The sequence below is a fragment of the Prunus avium genome, chromosome 3, assembly GCF_965620075.1.
Source record: "Prunus avium chromosome 3, drPruAviu1.hap1.1, whole genome shotgun sequence".
NCBI classification, from domain to species: domain Eukaryota; kingdom Viridiplantae; phylum Streptophyta; class Magnoliopsida; order Rosales; family Rosaceae; genus Prunus; species Prunus avium.
The window spans coordinates 40,634,859-40,655,457 of record NC_142286.1 but is presented as its reverse complement, the minus strand read 5'-3'; the positions used below and the strand labels follow the sequence as shown (position 1 = coordinate 40,655,457).

General features: G+C 37.9%; 3 protein-coding genes and 1 long non-coding RNA gene across 4 annotated transcripts; 2 read left to right on the top strand and 2 right to left on the bottom strand.

Moving 5' to 3' along the window:
* Window positions 1–200: 200 nt before the first annotated feature.
* On the bottom strand, window positions 201–2,034 carry LOC110764426 (proline-rich family protein). The gene is made up of 3 exons (XM_021967402.2): window positions 1,874–2,034; window positions 1,485–1,770; window positions 201–555 (listed from the first exon to the last, which is right to left on the bottom strand). Exons 1-3 carry the CDS (start codon window positions 1,914–1,916, stop codon window positions 501–503), a joined length of 384 nt encoding a protein of 127 aa, XP_021823094.1. The 5' UTR covers window positions 1,917–2,034; the 3' UTR covers window positions 201–500.
* A 1,637-nt stretch (window positions 2,035–3,671) lies between these two features.
* On the top strand, window positions 3,672–5,457 carry LOC110764317 (GEM-like protein 5). Its single transcript, XM_021967250.2, has 3 exons — window positions 3,672–4,541; window positions 4,627–4,901; window positions 5,008–5,457. The coding sequence occupies exons 1-3, from the start codon at window positions 3,896–3,898 to the stop codon at window positions 5,248–5,250; spliced, it is 1,164 nt and encodes a 387-aa protein (XP_021822942.2). The 5' UTR covers window positions 3,672–3,895; the 3' UTR covers window positions 5,251–5,457.
* A 5,551-nt stretch (window positions 5,458–11,008) lies between these two features.
* Window positions 11,009–13,671, bottom strand: LOC110764437 (translocon-associated protein beta (TRAPB) family protein). Its single transcript, XM_021967415.2, has 6 exons — window positions 13,373–13,671; window positions 12,071–12,169; window positions 11,866–11,974; window positions 11,712–11,783; window positions 11,578–11,583; window positions 11,009–11,437 (listed from the first exon to the last, which is right to left on the bottom strand). The coding sequence occupies exons 1-6, from the start codon at window positions 13,555–13,557 to the stop codon at window positions 11,318–11,320; spliced, it is 591 nt and encodes a 196-aa protein (XP_021823107.1). The 5' UTR covers window positions 13,558–13,671; the 3' UTR covers window positions 11,009–11,317.
* A 2,967-nt stretch (window positions 13,672–16,638) lies between these two features.
* On the top strand, window positions 16,639–18,715 carry LOC148296171 (uncharacterized). Its single transcript, XR_015834677.1, has 4 exons — window positions 16,639–17,244; window positions 17,586–17,644; window positions 18,095–18,225; window positions 18,356–18,715. It is a non-coding gene; the product is annotated as an uncharacterized LOC148296171 (long non-coding RNA).
* Window positions 18,716–20,599: the final 1,884 nt, after the last annotated feature.

Below are 20,599 nucleotides of genomic sequence, written 5' to 3'. Positions count from 1 at the left end.
AGCATGATATTTAGTTTACCTAAAAGTAAAAAATGAATAAGCATGATCTAGTTTACCCAAAAAGATAAAAAGAAGTCGAATATGGATTATTTTGGCAGCTGAGATAGAAGAATCAAAAGACTACTGGAAGCATTGAAACTTGGTGGATCACATGGAGATGAAATGAATCGTCAAACTGCAGGCAGTGTCGCACGCCAAACTTCAAGACACAACCAGCTCATGGGGGTTCACTTTGTTTTATTTATCAAAATACTTCAAACGTAAGCATTTGTGTTCCCACACAACCAGCTCTGTAGTGCTTTCAATTTACAAGTTAGGATAGAAGAACACAACATAAAACAACCGCATACATATACGAGGCTAGAAGCCTAGAACATAAATAACGACACCAATGCACTTTCATGCAAAATCTATAGAAGTTGCTCAGGTGCAGTATTCGTCCAACACAGAATTGAAGCATATGCAAACATTAGAAACAATCCAATCCATTTCCATTATCATCAAAAGAAGAAGCAGCACTCCTCCAACAAACAACAGCAGCATAGCGCAGCCAAACTGTACATGTAAAAGAAACAACTCATTAGTTCCCCTCTCATACAGAAGAAACACTACAAGGAATAACAAATTGAAGCTTTAACATAATTGTGAGTGATAGTATAAGATTTAACAAACTAAAAGCAGATTCAAAACATAAAGAGAAGCCAAAAAGGGGGGCAAGCTTGAAATTTCTGAATCTCAATAGATTAGCTTTTCTTCAAGTCTTTTCAGATGACCCTATAGCATTTTGAAGAGAGGCCATACAGGGAATAATATACAAACGCCTGAAGAGAAGTTACAAAAACCCCTCTGTAGTTATGGATTGAAAAGAACACACGATCTACTTTTGTTCAATCTACAAATTATAGCAATAGGGCTCGTTTGGATGAGGAGTACGCCATGATTTGATTTTCGAAGGTTAAAAACTTTGGTGCCAAGGCAACATGTTCGAATGTGAAAAACTTTACAAATGAAGAGTGTGCCATGTTTATTATATGAGGAGAAGAATGAAAAAGCAACATGTTGTACTCCTGTCTTATGAGAAGAATCTCAGCTGTGCACAAGATTTGGAGTGCAGAAAAGAACAGGGTCAAACCAGTTTGATATTGGGGAATGTAAAACAATCCAGCAGTAGGGAAAAAGACTCAACTTTCCCAAGATACCAAAACCAATTAATTACCAGCCTCACATATATAGCGCAACATACAACGTATAGTAAAGCTTGAGGATTCAATCCTAGCTAGAGACTTTACTAACTAAACTATCAAAAGCAAAAACCTTATTCCATGTACGGGGACACTAATCCAAATAAAGGTCGGAGCTTGGAAATAAATTAGGTAAACTTTTAATCAAATTAAGGGCTAAAAAGTAGAAAGGAGCAAGGGAAGATAAAGAGACTGAAATGGCGGGTAGAGACTGGAGAGTAGAGAGCAAGGAAGGGAGCATACCAGCCTCGTAAGAAAGACATACAACCATCTTGTTCTTGGTAATTCTGATGCTCGTAGTGATAGTGCTGCTGGTATTGCTGCTGTGGAGGCGGAGGCGGAGGGTACCCCTCATTGAAATACCCTTGGTACCCCTCGTACGGCGGAGGCGGACCATGTGGGGGTGGAGGCGGAGGTGGACCGTATCCGTGAGGATACCCAGGTGGTGGTGGTGGATACCCTTCGTACGGCGGCGGCGGTGGTGGCGGACCTGATGGGTATCCCGGCGGCGGATACGGATACGGGTATCCTTCATTACCGAAAAAGGAAAAAAAAAATCGATTAGTGAAGTAATATAAGAATTGAAATGAAAATACTGAAATTTTGTGAAAAGGAAGTGTGCTTGTTGATGCCTGGTGGAGGGTAGGGTTCTTGAGGAGCTTTGTGGTAACTCATCTTCTCAAATAAACTCTCTTTCTCTGTCTCTCTCGTCCGCCGTGGCTCTGTGCCTGCCGGTCAGTAGTCGGGTTGGTTGCTTAGCCGGATAAAAAAAGTTAGATAGGAATTAATAAATTAATTTAGAATGCGAATATTCACTGTGGGTTCCAAGTTGTTTGATATCGCCAGGCTGTTTCTAATCATGTTCGGACACGTTGCTGTGTGCTGGACGGTGGGCCCTGTGGGGTTATTGATTCAATTCAACGAACGATGAGAAGGGCAAAGTTGGTAGTGGCGGTATAGAAATAGAATAGAATAGAGTAGAACAGAATAGAAGACGGGTAGATAGATACAATGACCCAATGGAAAATTCACAAAATGTCACGTAGGCAGACTGAGAACTCGGACCGATTCTAATGAACTTTTGGGCTTTATTTGGGCCACACTATACTAAGCTTTTCGTACCCAAAAAGGCCCAATGTAAAAAAGGCCAAAATTGAATGAAAGCCTTATATAGGGCCCTTAGATGATGCTCAAATCGTTGGATTAAATTGGTTAGTTTGATTTAATAGTTAAGAGATATGACCTCATTTAAGGGTATTAGATAAGACATTCACCATAGAACGACTCCAATGTAAATAACTGGTAATGCCTTTTTTTAACCAACAGACTCAACTGGAGTTATTAATGGATTGCAGCATTTCAACCAATGTGGGTTTTCTTTCTTCATCTTTTTGTTTTGCCATATTTTTGTAGTGCAGTTAGGTATTTTTTTGTTCGACAATGTTGATATTTTAAACTATTCTAATATCCGGAAAGGGGATTTGAATTCGTAGCTGTTTGTACAATATCTGGCCAAGCACTCCCCAAACACTCTCAGGCCAAAGGGAAGGGAGTCCCACATCGACAAAACACAAGAGGAGGGGACTCTCCCTTCTTTATAAAAGGAGACCTCTCCCCTTCAAGAGGGAGGATGGGGAGTTTGGGCAGGCTACTGGGGCCTTATGGGCTTACCCATGAGCCCACTTAAAAACCCACGGATCATACCAGATCCTCAGCCTTCGGCCTCCAGCCTTCGGCATCTGTCTTCGGCCTCCAGCCTTCGGCCTTTGGTATTCTTCCTCTTCTCCTTGAGTCTAAACCTATGTGCAATGTATACTCACATTATCGTAATGAGAACATACTTCTCCGTGGACGTAGCCCATTATTCGGGTGAACCACGTACATTTGTCTTCTGTATGCATGTTTACCTGCTTACCGAATCCTTTCACATACCGAGGGTCCTCACCTTCAACATTCACCTTATCTTTAAGTTGGTCTATTTACTACCTGTCTAGTTTTAGCGCAAACAGTAGGCAATAGGAATGGTACACTGCCTTAGCCAATTGGCCTAACCTATATTTGCTTGTGTATTAGTACTAGAAATTAGAAAATGCTGGTCCTAGTATCGACATAGTGGTAGTAGTAGTACAAAATGAAGATGTAGAGTTGAGAGGGTTGGATTATATAATATGAAAATTAAAAATATAGAACATGAATTTCTCTCTATCTAGAAGCTGAAGAAGAAAATGATAACTTGATGGAAACATGACTTTAAATAACACGGTTAAGCAAACATGAGCTGAATGGATGCTCATTACTAAAGCGTGTATTTGGTTGCGCAGAGTCAACCTTTTCGCTTTCACATGCCCCTCTAGTGACGAACTCCTTTTCTAAAAATTAACATTATATAATATTAAAATGAATACATAAACAAACACAGAAATCTCAGCCCATCTACCTCGGTTAGGTATATATATATATATCTATTAAAATGTTCATGTGTTTCTAGAAAGTCTTGAAAGAGCTCCGTTGTCTGCCATTTGCTTTGTATAAATAACGTCTCCCAAACACCCAAAGCCATTGCAATTTTCAACCACATCCGATAAACTCACACCAGAAGGAAAGAAAGAAAGAAGACCAATATTGTACGTTTTCCATTACCCTTCCAGCAAAACATGAACAACAACACCAACCAAGGATCCCAACCTCTGTACCCCTCCATTTCTCCTCCCACCCCAGAAAATGACACAAACCCTTTTCTTCATACACCTCCACCATCATATTCATCGCTGAAAACCCAACCACCCCAATACCCCTCCATTGCAAATCCCACAGCTCAAGAAATCAATCCTTTTTATCAAACACCTGAGCCATCGTCCTCATTGCAGGGAACCCAAAAGCCCTCCGATTTCACTCCTTCCACGCCAAACCCTTCTGATCACCCAGAACCATCCCCATCCCCATCCTCACCGCAGAAAACCCGAGATCTCAAACAACCTCATCATCATGAAGAAGATATTCCATCATCAAGCTCGTCTTCATCAATACCAGCACCAACACCAGCAAATGAAGAAGAGAAAGCAGAGCAATGGGGGACTCACGTGATGGGGCACCCTGCTGTCCCAACATGCCATCCAGACAACAAAAAGGCAGCTCTGTGGGGTGCTGCTGGCACTGAACAAGCCCAAAGCTTCCACCATCCCTACCTCCAATACAAACCCATTGAAAAGTCGAACAACAGCCCCATGGAATCCATGCTCCATGTCTTCAACTCCTGGAGCAACAGGGCCGAGTCCATGGCCAACAACATCTGGCACAACCGTATGTACTTTCTCTTCATTCTAAATTAATCAATTGCAAACATATGGTTTTTGTTGACTTTAATTAATTTCATTCTTTCCATCAGTGAAAACTGGGACATCGGTGTCTGGAGCTGCGTGGGGGAAGATGAATGTGACAGCGAAAGCAATTACAGGGGGTGGATTTGAGGCTCTGTACAAGCAATCATTTGCGACTTATCCCAACGAGAAGCTGAACAAGTCGTTTGCCTGTTATCTCTCAACATCCACTGGACCAGTTGCCGGAACTCTTTATCTCTCTAATCTTCATACAGCTTTTTGCAGCGACCGCCCCTTGTCCTTCACTGCCCCCTCTGGTCAGGTCACCTGGAGCTATTACAAGGTACCCACCAACCACTACATACTCATTTCAATTTTCAACTAATCAGAAGATACTACATGCATATATATATTTATCTGGTCAATGATGAATTGTATTATTGGAACAGATTATGGTGCCTTTGGGAAATATTGCAACAATCAATCCGGTGATGATGAGAGAAAATTCAACCGAAAAGTACATCCAGATTGTGACAATAGACGGCCATGATTTCTGGTTCATGGGTTTTGTTAATTATGAAAAGGCGTCCAGGCATCTGACTCAGAGTATCTCAACTTTCGTAGCATCTGGAATTGCCGTCAACCCAGCCGTTGCAGTTGCAGACGAAAAGCCTGACAAGGCTGACTACTAGCTACTCTACCAGTTTTCTTTTTCATTACTGCTTTGCTTCTGAAATTGAGTTGTCTTGCTTTTCTTTTACAATTTCTCACCCCATATTCTTTCTTTCCATTTCCGGTTTTCTCAGTTATATATTTTTATAAACGAAGCATATAATATGGGGATTCATTCATTGTAATCTTCTTGTTATAATGCGATGCATACTGCTCTGTTTTCATAATGTTTTCTTTTTCTTCTTTTTTTGGGTTACATTATATACTCTGTTTTCCTATGCTAATTATTCTAGTTCTTATTAGGCCAACAAAAGGAAAATAAAAATAAAAATGGAAAAGGCCAGTAAGGAACATCTAAGCAGTTCAGCCTATTAGAATCTATCAGTATTTATGGATGAAGCCATGAGTCGGTGGTAAAATTCAATTACTTATAGCACAAACAAAAGATTGGTTTATTCTTCCTTGTTGTATATGCGTGCTTGGGTTACTACTAGCTATGTAATATGCCCTATCGCCTCATCAATGTCATGGTTGTGCCATTTCTAATCTATGAGAAGAAATAGTGCTTCAGATATTAGTCTTGAAAGAATGGTCCAAATCCTATCTTGCTTGTGTTCATAATGCTTTGAATTGTCCCTCCTAATTTTCTAACCATACTGTATTGAGTCAGTCCAGTTTTTGACCCAATATAACAAAACTGTCAGGTATGTAATGATAATGATAAATGGAATAAATATGGCTTACAATGGAACCCACCGCCACCACCGCAAAGAAGACTGTCATCTGTAAATACCAATTAGGAAGAACAAAAATATATGTTTGTTTAGCAGGAAGTATTCATGATGACGCTTCTAAGCTTTATTAACATTAGGCAATTCTGCGAACGGAGTTTAGCACAGTAAAAAATAGTTTTGATAGATAAATCAGTTGTCTCAAGTGTGTGTGTGAGAAATCGCCCTCCCCTTATAATTTTAACTATCGATTGTATTTATAAAAATAAAAAAAATAAAAAAAAAAGACAATCCTATAACGAAGTTAGTACCTCACTTTCAATTAGGGTCGGGATTTGAAGCATTTGAAGTAGTAAAGATTACTCTCTTGTTCAAAGCTCTTTTTTCTTTTTTCTTTTTCTGTTGATTTGACTTATTATTATTTTTCAACTAATAAACTTAACGACAGATGCTCCATTTTTTTTTATCCTTTCAATTTCACACAATAAATGCTTGCAACAACCTCATAACTGACTTATAAGGGAAATCTGAGCTAGATATATAAATCCCTAATAACAATTTGGAAAATTTTATTGGCCACATTATTAATTGAATATGTAGCAAGCAGAGCCATTGCCTGTCCACTGCATCAAGACTCTTGACCAAAAAAAGGAAACAAAAATCTTAATTGGCATCACAAACAGGAGGGTTAGCATTAATAGCACAGTTTCAACAAACCCTGACATTACCCAATGTAGTCGCTTCTGTTTGGTTATAACTTATATATATGAGACTCATACACATCCTCTTCTTTTTTATAATCAAATAGTCAAAAATTTATGGTAAAAGTTAAAAAGAAATTGTAAATTTTTGGGTAATTTAGAAAAGGAAATTTATATTAAAAAAGACAAAAAAAGAAGAAGAAGGGAATTGGTGAGAAAATTGATTTTGCATGTTATTAATTGCAAGGTTGACTAAAAAGTAAAACACCCAAGTCCTTGGCCATGCAAAAAGAGGAAAACTCGGTCTCATTAAAGACAGCTGAGCTTGGAACGAACACGCACTTACAGATTTATATATGTGGACAAAGCTGCTTTAACTTGTTCTCACTGAATTCATATCGACTCCAAGAAACTATCACATAACTCAGGACCTTCATTTCATTTAATCATTAATTATAATTTGCATGAAGAACAGAGGCATCAGATAATTGCAACAGCTCTTTTATTCATCATTAGAAATCTTACACCCCCAGGGCAGAATTAAGCAAAGAAATTCATAAAGCGGCGACATAAGGGGCAGTGAGTGATGAGTTGGGGCACCAGGAAATAGATGAGTTGGTTGGTGCAGCAGTTGGAACAAATGAGAATGGGAGTGTCTTGATCATGTTCATTAATATGTCTGCGGAACAGAGAAGGAGCCCACTGCACCACGTTGTTTGCGGCCGTGTATTGGTTGCCGGCCGTCAGGTCTTGCCACGCGGTGCTTACGTTGTACAAGCCTCCCCCAAGGTTCACTCGAGGCCTTAAATCTAGGACTACGGCGCCATTCAGTCTGTTCTTATATAACAGCATTCCTGTCTGCAAACACATAAAATAAAAATCCGAGTGAGTGAGTGAATGAGTGACTCCGTGAGTGTGTGTACAGAATACAGAATATAGAATATAGATCGAGAGAGAAAAATTGAGATGAAGAGGCCAAGTATACGTACCACAAGATCAAAACAGCGTTCCCAAGGATAAGGAACAGATCCTTCAGGACTGTTGAGGAGAAATGCCCACAGGGAAGCATCCATGAGGAAGTCTAGAGTCAATGAAATTTGGCTAATTGAATTAAAAAGATGATTAAGAGAATAAGAAAAACTAGAGCAGCAAAGCTAAGGAGATGTGAGGACTCGGACTCATGGGTGAGCAGTTGAGGTATTTATACACTACAAACTTACAGCAACAGAGCTGGCTTCTTTTTTCTTTTTAATTTTTATCTGGCTAGGGGTTAGGTACACTCAGTGCTAATTCATGAGGTCAAACAAGAACTTAACCTTTAAGTTTTTTGTTTATAAGGTATGTGAGTCAACTCGAACACAATATATTTAATCAACTGTAAATTTGGGTTAGAAACGACAAATACAATTCACAATTTGTCAAAACTGTCATTCCTTACTCTTTCTGTGCAATATACATGTGAGCATAAACTAGTTTAAACACAATTGGGGTGGAAAGAAGAGAAGTGCCATTAGATAGAGCTATTTTACTAAGAACTTTTTCCTCTGTCACAATCTAATTTTTCTCCTAATACTATGCTACATGTTGTCTCTTTAAGTTCCTTTTACAAGATTATTAATTATTAGAGAAATATTTTAATTTGAATTCAAGTCACGTATCACGTGTCACGTGATTTTATTATTTAATTGACAAAATCTGAACGTCTTTAAGCAATATGAATACTTGACAAATAACAATAATAAATATCACATCTGGATCCTTCCTAAGCCTAAAGGGGTTCAGATTTTCAATTAATTCTTGCTCTACTAACCTCCTTTTTATTATTTGAAAATTTTAAAAAACTACTTTTTATTTCTATTATTAAAAAAATGGATAATTCAAACTCTCAACGTCTTTCAACAAAATAAAAAGAAATATTAGTAACCAATTGAGTCTAGCCTAGTGGAGAAGGGGCTTGACTTGTAGACCAATAATCTCAGGTTCAAACCCCCATGGTGCCTTGGTAATAGTGTGTGCGTGTGCCTTTCCACTTTGTAGTTTAGACTATCGTTTGTTTTCAATAGGCCAGAATCACTTCTAGGGAGAAGCACCTTGATCGGTGCATATTTACATATCATTTTGTACCCTTCTAGCTTATGATTTGGTTATGTTTTTGAGTTAAACTTGTGCTTTTAATCCTTTTTGTGTTTATCTTTCAGTTCATTGAGCTTTAGGTAATAATGAGGGCTTTGGATAGTAAATGATGCAATCCATGCATGTTAGGGCCTAATTTGGATGAATGGATGAAGAGCTTAAAGACAAACTCAATTTTGGCTACAGTCCCCTGCCAGCCCAGTTTCGTAGGTCATATTGCAAGCTTTGTTTCAGCAACCTACATAGCTCGGATGAGGCCACATTCTTCATGAAAGTTGTTCCAATGGGTGTGTAATATAACATATCCAAAATTCAGCCCCATTGGATAAATATGGAGTCTGTTACCTAGCAAACACAGAGCCATGCTCAGGATGGATTTTATCAGCGCGCAAAATGAGTTAGCAATTTGTTTTGGCCTTAACTTCCTCCTCCGACCTTGGATTGGCCCAAATGATATATGGCTGGAAAGAAGACATTCTGAACTTCAAGTTTGAGTGCTTAAAGTCTTAATTTGCTTAAGGGAAGCCCAATTCGTAAGCCCTTGAAGTTGCTGGTCATGTTGACCTCAGGATGAGCTATTATTTCTGGTTGGAAGCTTGGTCATGGTGACATGAAGATGAGCTAGGGCTGCTGGTGGGATTTATTAGTGAAGTGCATCAACCATTTCAGATTTTATAAAACAAGTGTTGTATGCATTAGCCATACTTAATTCAGATTTTCAGCTTCCTTAGGCCTATATATAGTGAGGTTTCCCAAGCTTGTAAACACACCCCAAGGGGGGGAGCTCTCAAACACTTCTCTAGAGCTCCCTTCCCTTCTCTCCCTCAAATTCTCTTAGTTTTCCTTTCTAGTTCTCAATTCTAGCTTTCTTTAATGTTTTCTTAGTTGTAATTTATTTTTCTTGTAATTTACATTCTTTCTTAAGTATTCAAGTTTAATTAGTTTCCAAGTTTCAATTATGGTTTTTGTTCTTATTCATTATGCTTATAAGTTAATATGCTAGTTTGAATGATTGATCACCATTTAGGCTTGCATGTTAGCTATCTTGGTTTGAATTAAGAGTATACACCATGCTTTAATTCGAATTGAACTATGAATAGGAAGAGTATGTATGGACATTCGACAACAGGGATTAGATACATGCTTGGTTGTTTAAAATGTTCTTCTATGCTTAATGGGTTCCTAATGCTTAATTTTAGGTTAGACAACAAATGATCAAATTAGGGAATTAGGAACACAAGGTTATGACCACACACCATGGCTTAATCATACTTTAGCTAGAATCAATCCATTAATCTAAATTGAACTTGGGAACTTATTTGCTTGAGTTACTTATTTCTTTCTTCCTTGTTTTATGTTCTTTGTTTTTGTTTCTATTTTGTGTAGGGAAACTAAATTGGATCATTCAATCACCAATCCTCGTGGGATCGACCTCGCACTTACATATGCTATACTACCAAACGGCTCGTGCACTTGCGAGTATCACAAGTTGAGGATGCAGCTTAATCCATTTTGGTGCAGCTGAAATCCACACAACACACCTCCCATAAGTGATTTTAAGTGATTCTGAACAGAAGCACCTCCTATGTGCTTCTTCATAAAATCACTTAAAATAGCTTAAAATGATTATTTGGAAAAGTAATTCTCTATAGAAGTGTTTTTTGACCTACCCAAAATCACTCCAAAACGAGCCATATATTAGTAAACTAATAGGTAGTTAGTCTATTCTCTCTTGACCTACTTAAACTTTTTAATTGATGGAAATAATCCATTGATTTTGTACCAAAGGTGTTGAACTCGAGATATTAACTGACTATTGACCAATCCCCCCTTCATTTTTAACCAATTGCTCTATCCTAAACTCAACTCTCTGTGCGTTTATTTGTACAGGGGTGAGTTTCTCAACTTTTGTCTAAACTTTGGATTCGCAAATTCAAAGTTCCTCTTCAAATGTCGTACATGATTAAGAAAATGAACGATAGTAAGCCACAGCCCACGTGAAAGTGATCTATTCTCTTTATACGAGTGGATAATTGCTTGCCATTTAGGAATTAGGGAACTAGCAAGCACTGTAAGCAACGATGTAGGTTCGAACCTTCAAAATAAAAATAAGTGAAAACCATTTCGTTTTATCGCATCCAGTTATGCGATGATATTCAGCAGAAAATTACAACTTTTTCTGGAATATTTACCAGAAGCAAGCAACAAACAGGTTTTGTAGTACCAGCGTCTCATTTCAAGTAATGAAGTCTAACATCATCAAATGCAAAATATAACATTCAATCCAAAATTGACGAGCAAACTACCCATTACAAAACATTATCAAAGACCTGCTTGGGGGGTTTATGCCCGCCGTATGTATCAGCTTGTTCATCTTCTTACACTAACTTGTTAATAAGTAGTCCTTTTTGAAAGTTTCACAAAACTAACATGTGCCACTAACTCGAGTAAAAAACCAACTCGCAACCCCGCAAGGTCACCAATTGCTCTAATGCCATTTGATTCAATTTCATCTCCAGTGATTAGCGCTTCTTCTTGCCTCCTTTTGCAGCACCGGATTTGGATGGACTAGCAACCAAGTACACAAATAGAACCACAATGGAGACCACAGAGATCAGAGACCCATACTTTGCCAGCAGCCTCTGTAGATAAGAGAAGGTCCACGTGTAAGGGGAGAAACAAAGAAATGGTACAACTCCTCACTCCATTCAGATACACATAACGATGATTTAACAACTTCCAGAATATAAAGATTCAACAGCACATTAACAATATTTCATACCTTAACCTGAAAAAATTTCGCCCCAAGCAGAGAGGTAATTCCATGAAAACATAAAACACAGCATCAGTTAACACAGTAAAAGTTGTCCAAAATCAGATTGCCTAATATAACTGCTATCTGATGGAGAAGCTTACCGAGTCAAACTTGTTCTCAGGAGGCCTGTCTGCAAGAACATCTAGAGGAAGAATTGGAGTTGAATAAGACTCCTAGAAGAAACAGGAAAGTCAGATGGTAAAACATTTATACAGCCAAAACCAGAAACAAAGGAACGGGTTGCAGACATCCAACCTGTAGAGCGGCCTTTGTGGGAATGCGGAATGTAATAAGAGCCGGTGCACCATTAAATATTCCTTTTTCTTTGGCCTCCAATTCAAAAGAGTGGGATATAATGCCACCTCTGCAAATATCATTTAGGGAATAACTAAATAAGAAACAAAAGGAGTGGAAAACCATCCGAAGTAGCAAATGCCATTACAAATGAGTTGGCACTTACGCATCCAGCCTTTCCCATGACTTGGAAGTGTTACCACTGACAGCATGGAAGATATCTTGAGGCCAGCTCTCATCACTCAAGCTTACATCATAAGCAGTTCTGGAAAGGAATCATTATAAATTATCATCAATTCTATTATCATATATAAGCAGACATATAAGAATCAAAACAAAAAGAATATCAGTTAACAATCAGTCAGTAGAACTGTGGAGAAACTAGAAAAAATGAAAGAGATGATTCATATACAAATACAAAGACGAAAGCCTGCAGAGATGAGGTTAACATGGTTGTGTTGTGCCTTTATTTCCATGCAGAATTGAACCACTAAATGCAAGTAGGCTGGAAAAGCATTTTGCACATCCTCTTTTATTTGACCACAAAGAGTATTGTTAAGTTATTTCATGGGTCACACAGACATGACAAATACATAAAGAACAATTTCACAAATTTAAAACTAGTCGATCTAAAGTAAGTTACAGGATGTTAGTACATCCTGTCAACCACTGACATGCTAATTAGATGAGCATTGGGCCATGCCCTTAGCCCCAAAAGAATTCAAATTAAGGTATTTGATATTTTCTAAGTTGACTGTCCCCAGCAACATTACCAAGTTATCCTGTGGAAAGGGAAATTAATAAAGCTGATATGCTTTTACGACTTGTAAGACTTGTATATACATCAAATAAAACATCCATGTAACTTTCATCCTCTCGCTCCACAAAACCACCAATTCCTTCAACACTTTTGTCACATGTTTCAACCAATTCCAGCAAACAGCCATTTCCCATTCAACATACATCATATAAACACAGCTAACACTGTGACAATGAGGTTCCAACAATAGTTACAGTTTTCTCTTTTGCAATGACATATTTTATAAAATAATCCAAAACATTATGCTTTGCACAGTTACTGAGACATAGAGAGCATCAGTACCGGATTAATTGACGGAATAGTTTTCAATAATTTTCTTTCCAATAAGAAAACAAGCAAACTTCCTAGATTTCACAGCAACCAAACAGAAATAAAATTGAAGAAAAACAAATCCAATAAACAACAAACAATTCACAATGAAAACGCAATACTCGAGAAATACGTTCCAGTTCAACCAACAGCTAAGCAAGACGAACCATAATTGAAGATAAGAATGAAAAACATGAGAAAACGAGACATGCACGCAAAAGTTCGAGTGGATCTAACAGAAAGCATGACAAATATTGGACGCGAAGCCGGATCTGCAAATAAAAGAAAAATAAGAACAAAAATTGAGATCGGAAACGGTGGAATTAAGAGGAGGCTTACGAAGATCCTTGGTTGTAGATATCGATGGAAACAGAGACGCGCTCAGCGCCGGACTTGAGCCTGTTGAGGGAGGCCTTCTTGTGGGAGAGGATGAAGGGCGAGTCAGAGCTCGCGAGCGCCGATGTGAACAGCAACAGAACTACCACCGCCGAGATGAGGGCGCTGCTGATTGGATTCTTCGCCATTTCGATTTCGGATGGTGGTGTTGAGTCGTCTCGTGACGGACAACGCTGAGGTTTGGTGAGGTTTGGTTTGGACCGTTTTGTTGAATCGGGAAATGTTAAATGAACACTTGCAAAGCAATGTAAAACCTCAAGGCCTAGGGTCTGTTTTGTAATTGGACTTAATTTGACCGTATATGGTATACTCTCTTGGATCGGATCCGGTCTATTTGCTGCTGACGCTTTTATTCTTGATCGATGATGGATACCATAATAGTTTATATTCACAATTTTTCTTCTTTTTAATTCAAGTGAGGAAATTGTGAAAGCTAACTTTTTTTTAGTATAATCAAATAGTCTAAACTACAAAGAAATGGCATTTTTTACATACACACAACTATGATGTTGTGAGGATTCAAACTTGAGACCTCTTGTCCTATGTCGATATGTTGAAATGGAAAAACCAAACATTTGCTTCATATAAAACCAATACATTCGTCAACCGAAAAAAATAAAAAATCAATACAAATATGTTGTGTAAAATTCAAGTTGTCCATGTTTGACACTAACTCAGAATTGTAAATTCCATGTTAGTAAGCTCTAGGTGTATAAGCGCTCAAACGCTAATCGGTTAGTAAGTAAGTTAAACTAATGATAATAAATGTGACAAGTAGAGAAAAAAACTGTGCTGTAGTACCTCAGTGGCAGTGTACTGTGTGCATTGTAAATCTACATATAAGCACATGTAAATGTTTATCTGAGTGAGAAGAAGGGCTTGAGGTATTGATCAGGGGAAGAAGAAGAAGGAAGAAGAGGCCTAGCATGAAAGAGAAGAGCCTGTGAGATTAGCCAAGGTGACTGCCTGGCAGCCAAACAGGAATTTGGCACAATATTAATGTGAAGAAGCTGCAGATTAATTAATTATAGGTAAAAGCTCATGAAACTGGAGGCAGGCAAGTCATCCTTGGCTACCAAACAAGACTCTTTCCTTCATGTAAGGCCTCCCTTCCTGTCAACTATGAATTCTTGATGCTCCAGTGCACAATGCTGATGATCATATGTTTAGTCAAAAAAGAACAAAAAAAGAAGCTATAGCTAGGTACAAACAAGGATATATATATATATATATATAAGGTGGATGGGATGGGTAAATAAAGAAGAGAAAGGTCTGGCATGAGAAAGAAGAGACTGTCAAGTTAGCCAAAGGAGACTGCCTGAGAACCCAAATAACCAGAGCTGTCCTCTTGGAATTAGGAGGCAGGCAGGCAAGTCATCCTTGGCTACCAAACAAGACTCTTATCTTCATGTTAGACCCTCTCTTCATTTCCTTAAGTTTGCTCTCAAATATGTATGTAATCTGCTGCTGTTGTTCATGCCTATTAATCCAATCCCTATTTATAAGTTATAATTAAGCAGTAGATAGACTAGTGCATGCACAGTGAGATGAGGAATAAATATATTCCACGTTATCCAGTGGCCCTCATCGCCTCATCCACACGTTAGTTTAGCTAGTTATAATTAGGTTCCTTTATCTATCTATCTATCTATCTATCTATCTATCTTCATGACAGACTGGTTCTCGCTCCTCTACCTCTGACTCTGAGGAGGTGAAGGTGAAGGTGAAAGTGCAGGGTCAGTCAGGGTGCATCGATAATTTCATTTGGCATGCCCTGACCTGTGCCATGCCCGTAATGGAAAATGGAATAACTATATTCTCCTCCATCTCTAATATCCTCTCCTTGATTGAAAGTTGAATTGAATGGGACCTACCCTAGCCAGCACATGCTCTGTGCGTATATGTTATCTTTATCTCATCTCATCTCTCTCTCCTTCTTGTTTAGCTAAACCAAAGCACACTAGTCAGACAGACACGTAGAATTTCCACAAGTAGCAGAGCTCATCAAGAGACCATGCAACTTGTATATCAATGTCCTGGATAGGTCAGAGCCAAGATTTGCCTTCTTTCGCTATTAATTATTAGTGATTTAATATGATCAGTATGCTTTTTTTTTGTGGGCTAGATAAGTAGGTTTAACCTGATATATGATGATCATCAGTTGTGTAGTTTAGATGGGAGCTCGATATCGTTTCATACTTAATAGCAATGCATTACACGTACATGTACACATACGTATACCTTTTTATTCTTTCTATCCTACCCCTTGAGAGTATGAATAATATATAATATATATGGGATGATAAAACTCCAACAGATCATCTGTGTATTCTTTCCCTGAATAATGTGAGAGACTAAGTGTGACCATATCCATGGTTGTTTTGTTTATAGGTTGAAATTGATTAAAAAAGAAATGATATTTAACCTGACAGAAAAAGAAAAGAAAAGGAAAGAGGCATAAAATCTAGAGAAAAGAAGATAACAGAAGAGTAGTCTCTCTAAATCTCCATCTGCTTCCCTCACTCTCTCTCTCACTTTATGAGAACAAGATTCCAGTGGCATCGTCAACCCATTCAGAATTGGAGGAGATGCCCCCATCCATCCACCTCAATTATAAGGTCAACACATCCACCTTGGTATTATTTCTCTTGCATGATTGCATCAAATAATGATAACAACACTAACAACAATCAAGATGAGATTCGTATTCACTGTTCATCCAACGTACAATATGAATAGCATAGTTTTATATACTGAAAGAAAGAAGAAGAAAAAAACTTGTTTAAAATGTATTGATATGAAGGGTTTTGAACACACAAACACTATGTTATTTGTTTTCATTTGTTCTAATACTACCTTAAACTCGACACCTGTCCAAAATTACACAACCTAATCATGTCTTTGTTTGTGTTGTGATCTCTAACATCAAAACATCAAACAGGGGAGAGATTCATTGACTCGGGGGGGGGGGGGGGGGGGGGGGCGGGCGGTGGTGGTGGTGGTTACCAAAGTAGCAGCAGCAGGCACTTGCGTACACTCTACACTACTGGTAGTGTTACAGTGGTACTGGACTCAAATTAGATCGGATTGATGATCTTCCAGTGGTAGTACAGAACAGTACTGGACTGACTATGGATTTAAAGCGTTTCTGAAGATCCTGTATGATGTAGAGTGAAGGGTTCAAATCCAAGGGCTGGGCTCTATTGATACCACTAAGTGAGAACTTTATGTGAGGAATTAATCTCAGCCACCGATCTGATCTGAACGGCTAGAGAGAAAGAAACAAGCTTACAATAGAATTGGGTACGCTGCAGTTCCCCTTAGCCCCACATGCCCTGGCGCGCCTTTTCCAGTCCCGCCTTTCTTCCTTCCAGTCGCGCCTTTTGTTTTTTTATTGATTTCATTTTTTTCAGACTCCCTCTTGTTCATCTCAAACATATTCTCCTCTTAGTACCATCTCCTAGTTTCTTTGGTCAGAATCGATACCTTTCTCTGGAACTCCCTCTCTCTTTCCCTGCCCCCTCTGTTTCCCTCCTCCTCTCTCTCTCTCTCTCCATCTCTGTCTTGCTCTCTCAGTTTCTCTGCCTCAATCTCCCTCACCGTCGTCCTCTCTCTCTCTCTCTCTCTCTCTCTCTCTCTCTCTCTCCATATCACAATTCAAAAATCGAGATCTATTTGAGAGTCTATATTTTCAAACTTTGATATTATGTTTTGCATTTTCTATTGCATTCCTTAATGTTTAATTTCTGTTTAGGATTTTAGGGCTTTGATTTTCTGGGTTTACACATATGGGCTCCTCCTCCCTCTCTGTGTAGGTAAGATTACTCTTTCTCCGTACTAGTTGTGTTTGCAAAAATACAAATTGGCTTCAATTGCTTAATTTTCTGGTTTAATTTGTTGGTGGGTAGGCATTATGATTCTGCTTGGGGTTGAATTTTTTAAAATTGATGTTTCTCTGAAACCCAAAAGTTCAAGAAACTGCTCTTTCTGGGTCTTACCTCTCCTGGTTACTAGCTCCAAAGGCAAGGCAACGTCATATTTGGTTTATTTGTAAAGAAAATAAAAAATATATATTGGGTTTCCTAGAGAAATGATTTCTAGTATGAACTGAGGAAACTTGTGATTATTATTTGATTTATTTCCTTTAATGTTATAGTTTGTGGAATCATTGAAGAGTGACAGTATTGCCTGTTGTTTGGTCTTCGAGCCGATGAAGTGAGTGAAGAAAATTTCTATTTCCCCGTTGTTTTCATTAAATGTCCAGTTTCCTTTTTATTTGCTGTTAAGATTTCATGATTTCGACTTTGGGAATATTTTGTGTCGACTCTGTGGGCATATGTTTTTCCCTTTTGTTTCAAGCAGAGATGTGAAGGAATTGTATTCTCCAAATTAGGTTCTTTGTTAAGCGGGTACAGAATTCCTAAAATTGAAAAGGAAAAACAGAAATAATTCATGTGGGTGAAAACCCTAACTGAAAAAAGGACCTTTCCTCTCCCCATAAAAGAAAATTTGCTTGGCTCCTTGTGAGTAATGAGTAAATTAATCTTACATAATGAGGTGGATATCGTACTTAGTGTCATTTTAGTTTAGTTGTACTGGTGTGCTTTGACAGCTGTGGATTACCTGACAATTGCATATTAACCTCAGAAAATTTGTCCTCTGCAGGAATCGAAAAAGTTCAATGATTTTCTGCGCACTCTATGTATATTCTGCCAGGAGAAAGCCCTCAGCAGTTTCTGTGAATTTCTTGCATCCAAAGAGCTCACCTTGATTTCAAAGACAGAAGCTATAGACAGGTTTCGTGCTCTTATGCTCTTTCCGGTTATTCAAGTGCTTGTTTTCAAGTCAATTACAGTTTTTGTATCTTTCTCATTTCTTTCAGCAGTCATTTATTTGAATTTTTGTTCCTATATGTTCCCAATGCAGTGAAGTTAGGGATGATGAAGCTAGGAATTTTCTGGTCAAATCAGAGCCAAAGATGGAATGAGTGCTTGAGTGCTTTAATTGGTGTCTTGTGGCTATTTGTCGAGAGTTACATCACATTATGATACAATAAACACATATCTATATGAGTATCATAATGTGTTTATTGTAATGTGGTTTTGTATCATAATGTGTTTACATCAATGCTACAATATATAGATGTACGATTATGGCTGAATGTTTAACTGCCTCAATTTTGAACTTGAGAGGTATTACCAATTGTGTGAACACACATGCAACACTGTTTTGTTTTGATTACGGTGATGTGAGTTGATCAGTTTACAAACAGAATATTGAAAGTGATTCCCCATGTATCCCAGTGGTGGGTTTGGGGTTGGTTTCGGTTTCTTTGTCCTTGGTTTCGGTTTCTTGATCAGTTTACAAACATAATATTGAAAGTGATTCCCCATGTATCCCAGTGGTGGGTTTGGGGTTGGTTTCGGTTTCTTTGTCCTTGGTTTCGGTTTCTTTATCCTTTAATCGTGAGACTCAAGACGACATGGTTGATTTCAACATATCTTCTTGTTGCTTTGGTTTATTTTCTTGTCCTTGCTGTTTGACTAGTTTTGTCCTCTTGTTGCTTTGGTTTAACCACATATAGTATTAGCATTAACTTGGTTTTTGAAGACGCACATGCATAATATTATTTAGTACCCATCTCAAGTTATTATTTGTTGATAGCATAAAAACATACCCATCCCAAGTAATTATTTAGTACCTAAATTCCTCAACAGAGGAATGTTATTTACAATCCCATTACTTGCTAGACATGTGGACACACAAACGCTTGCTGCCTGTCTCTTCTCTCCACATTGCCTGTCTCTCCTTTGTGTAATTATGATTTCACTTTCTTCCTCTCCTCCAATACTTGGATAACTCTTTTTCTCCATGAACTTCGCTTTCTTTTTTTTTGCTTCTCTTCAAGGCGTTTCCTCCTCTCCTCAAATACTTGGATAACTCAACATTGATAATCAAGCTCTTGTTGTCACTCACATTTTCGTCAAAGTCCACAACACATGCATTACATTAACCAAACAATAATTTACAAATGGAAATAAAAGACATAGTTTGGCTGCCCAAAAATAAAAAAAGTCGTCCTTTTCAGGGCTAACCTCCAATGTCCCAGCATCAACAAGAAAATGATTTTAATTTCTGAATGAGATCATATCTATTGCAACATATTTCTGCATAGGGACATACTACTGAGCATCCATAATTATTGCATCATGACATATAGAAAACGAACCAACTGAGCATCCATAATTTTTATCGTCCAGTGAACCATAACAAATACCAACTAACCATGCATAATGAATATAGTCCAATGCATCATAACATATAACAAATGCATCATAATAGATACTAAATGCATCATAACATAAGGGAAAATGCATCATAAAAGATACCAAATGCATCATAACAGATACCAAATGTATCATAACACATAGAAAATGCATCATAACAGATAGCAAATGCATCATAGTAGATATAAAATGCATCATAACAGATACCAAATGTATCTATTATCGTCATGTCCGAACCCAGAAACCCAAATGATACTACAACACAAGTTAATACACAACTACCTCAAAACTCAGAGACCCACGTAGTGGAAAACCAAAATATCCAATTTCAGAAAATCAAAGACATATGTCAAGAATAGAAGCAACACCCATGTCTCAAAAACTTCATATACACTTAATTCACACTAAAGATATTAAATTCCCAAGCTGTCCATCCCAAAACGATCAAATTAAGCAATGATATGAACTCCAATAAAAGCTTAAAACCCACTAATAATCGTTCAAATTAAGCAAGATATAACAATATTTCACAGAAAACAAAACCCAAAACCCAAAAACGATAATGAAAAAGGAATGGAAGAAGAAGAAAATCGTACTAGGGTCAACTAGATTATACCTGCTAATATAAGATGCAATGAGTATCACAGTCAAAGAACGAGCTTTAGAGCTCACTTTCTTCCATGTCTTCTATTTTTCTCTCAGATTTTCAGTTTTCTCTAGAAAAAAAATATAACGTCAGCTCACAACTAGTACCGAGAAAGAGTAGTCTTACCTGCACAGAGAGGGAGCAGCCCATATGTGTAAACCCAGAAAATCAAAGCCTAAAATCCTAAACAAAAAGTAAACATTAAGGAATGCAATAGAAAATGCAAAACATAATATC

Coding starts and splice junctions, on each gene's coding strand:
- LOC110764426 (XM_021967402.2), bottom strand. CDS start 1,916: ATGAGTTACCACAAAGCTCCTCAAGAACCCTACCCTCCACCAG. Junction 1,771..1,873: donor AGAACCCTACCCTCCACCAG/GCATCAACAAGC, acceptor TCGGTAATGAAG/GATACCCGTATCCGTATCCG. Junction 556..1,484: donor ATGTCTTTCTTACGAGGCTG/GTATGCTCCCTT, acceptor TTACATGTACAG/TTTGGCTGCGCTATGCTGCT.
- LOC110764317 (XM_021967250.2), top strand. CDS start 3,896: ATGAACAACAACACCAACCAAGGATCCCAACCTCTGTACCCCTCCATT. Junction 4,542..4,626: donor CAACAACATCTGGCACAACC/GTATGTACTTTC, acceptor TCTTTCCATCAG/TGAAAACTGGGACATCGGTG. Junction 4,902..5,007: donor TCACCTGGAGCTATTACAAG/GTACCCACCAAC, acceptor TTATTGGAACAG/ATTATGGTGCCTTTGGGAAA.
- LOC110764437 (XM_021967415.2), bottom strand. CDS start 13,557: ATGGCGAAGAATCCAATCAGCAGCGCCCTCATCTCGGCGGTGGTAGTT. Junction 12,170..13,372: donor ATCTACAACCAAGGATCTTC/GTAAGCCTCCTC, acceptor ATTCCTTTCCAG/AACTGCTTATGATGTAAGCT. Junction 11,784..11,865: donor CCACAAAGGCCGCTCTACAG/GTTGGATGTCTG, acceptor TGTTTCTTCTAG/GAGTCTTATTCAACTCCAAT.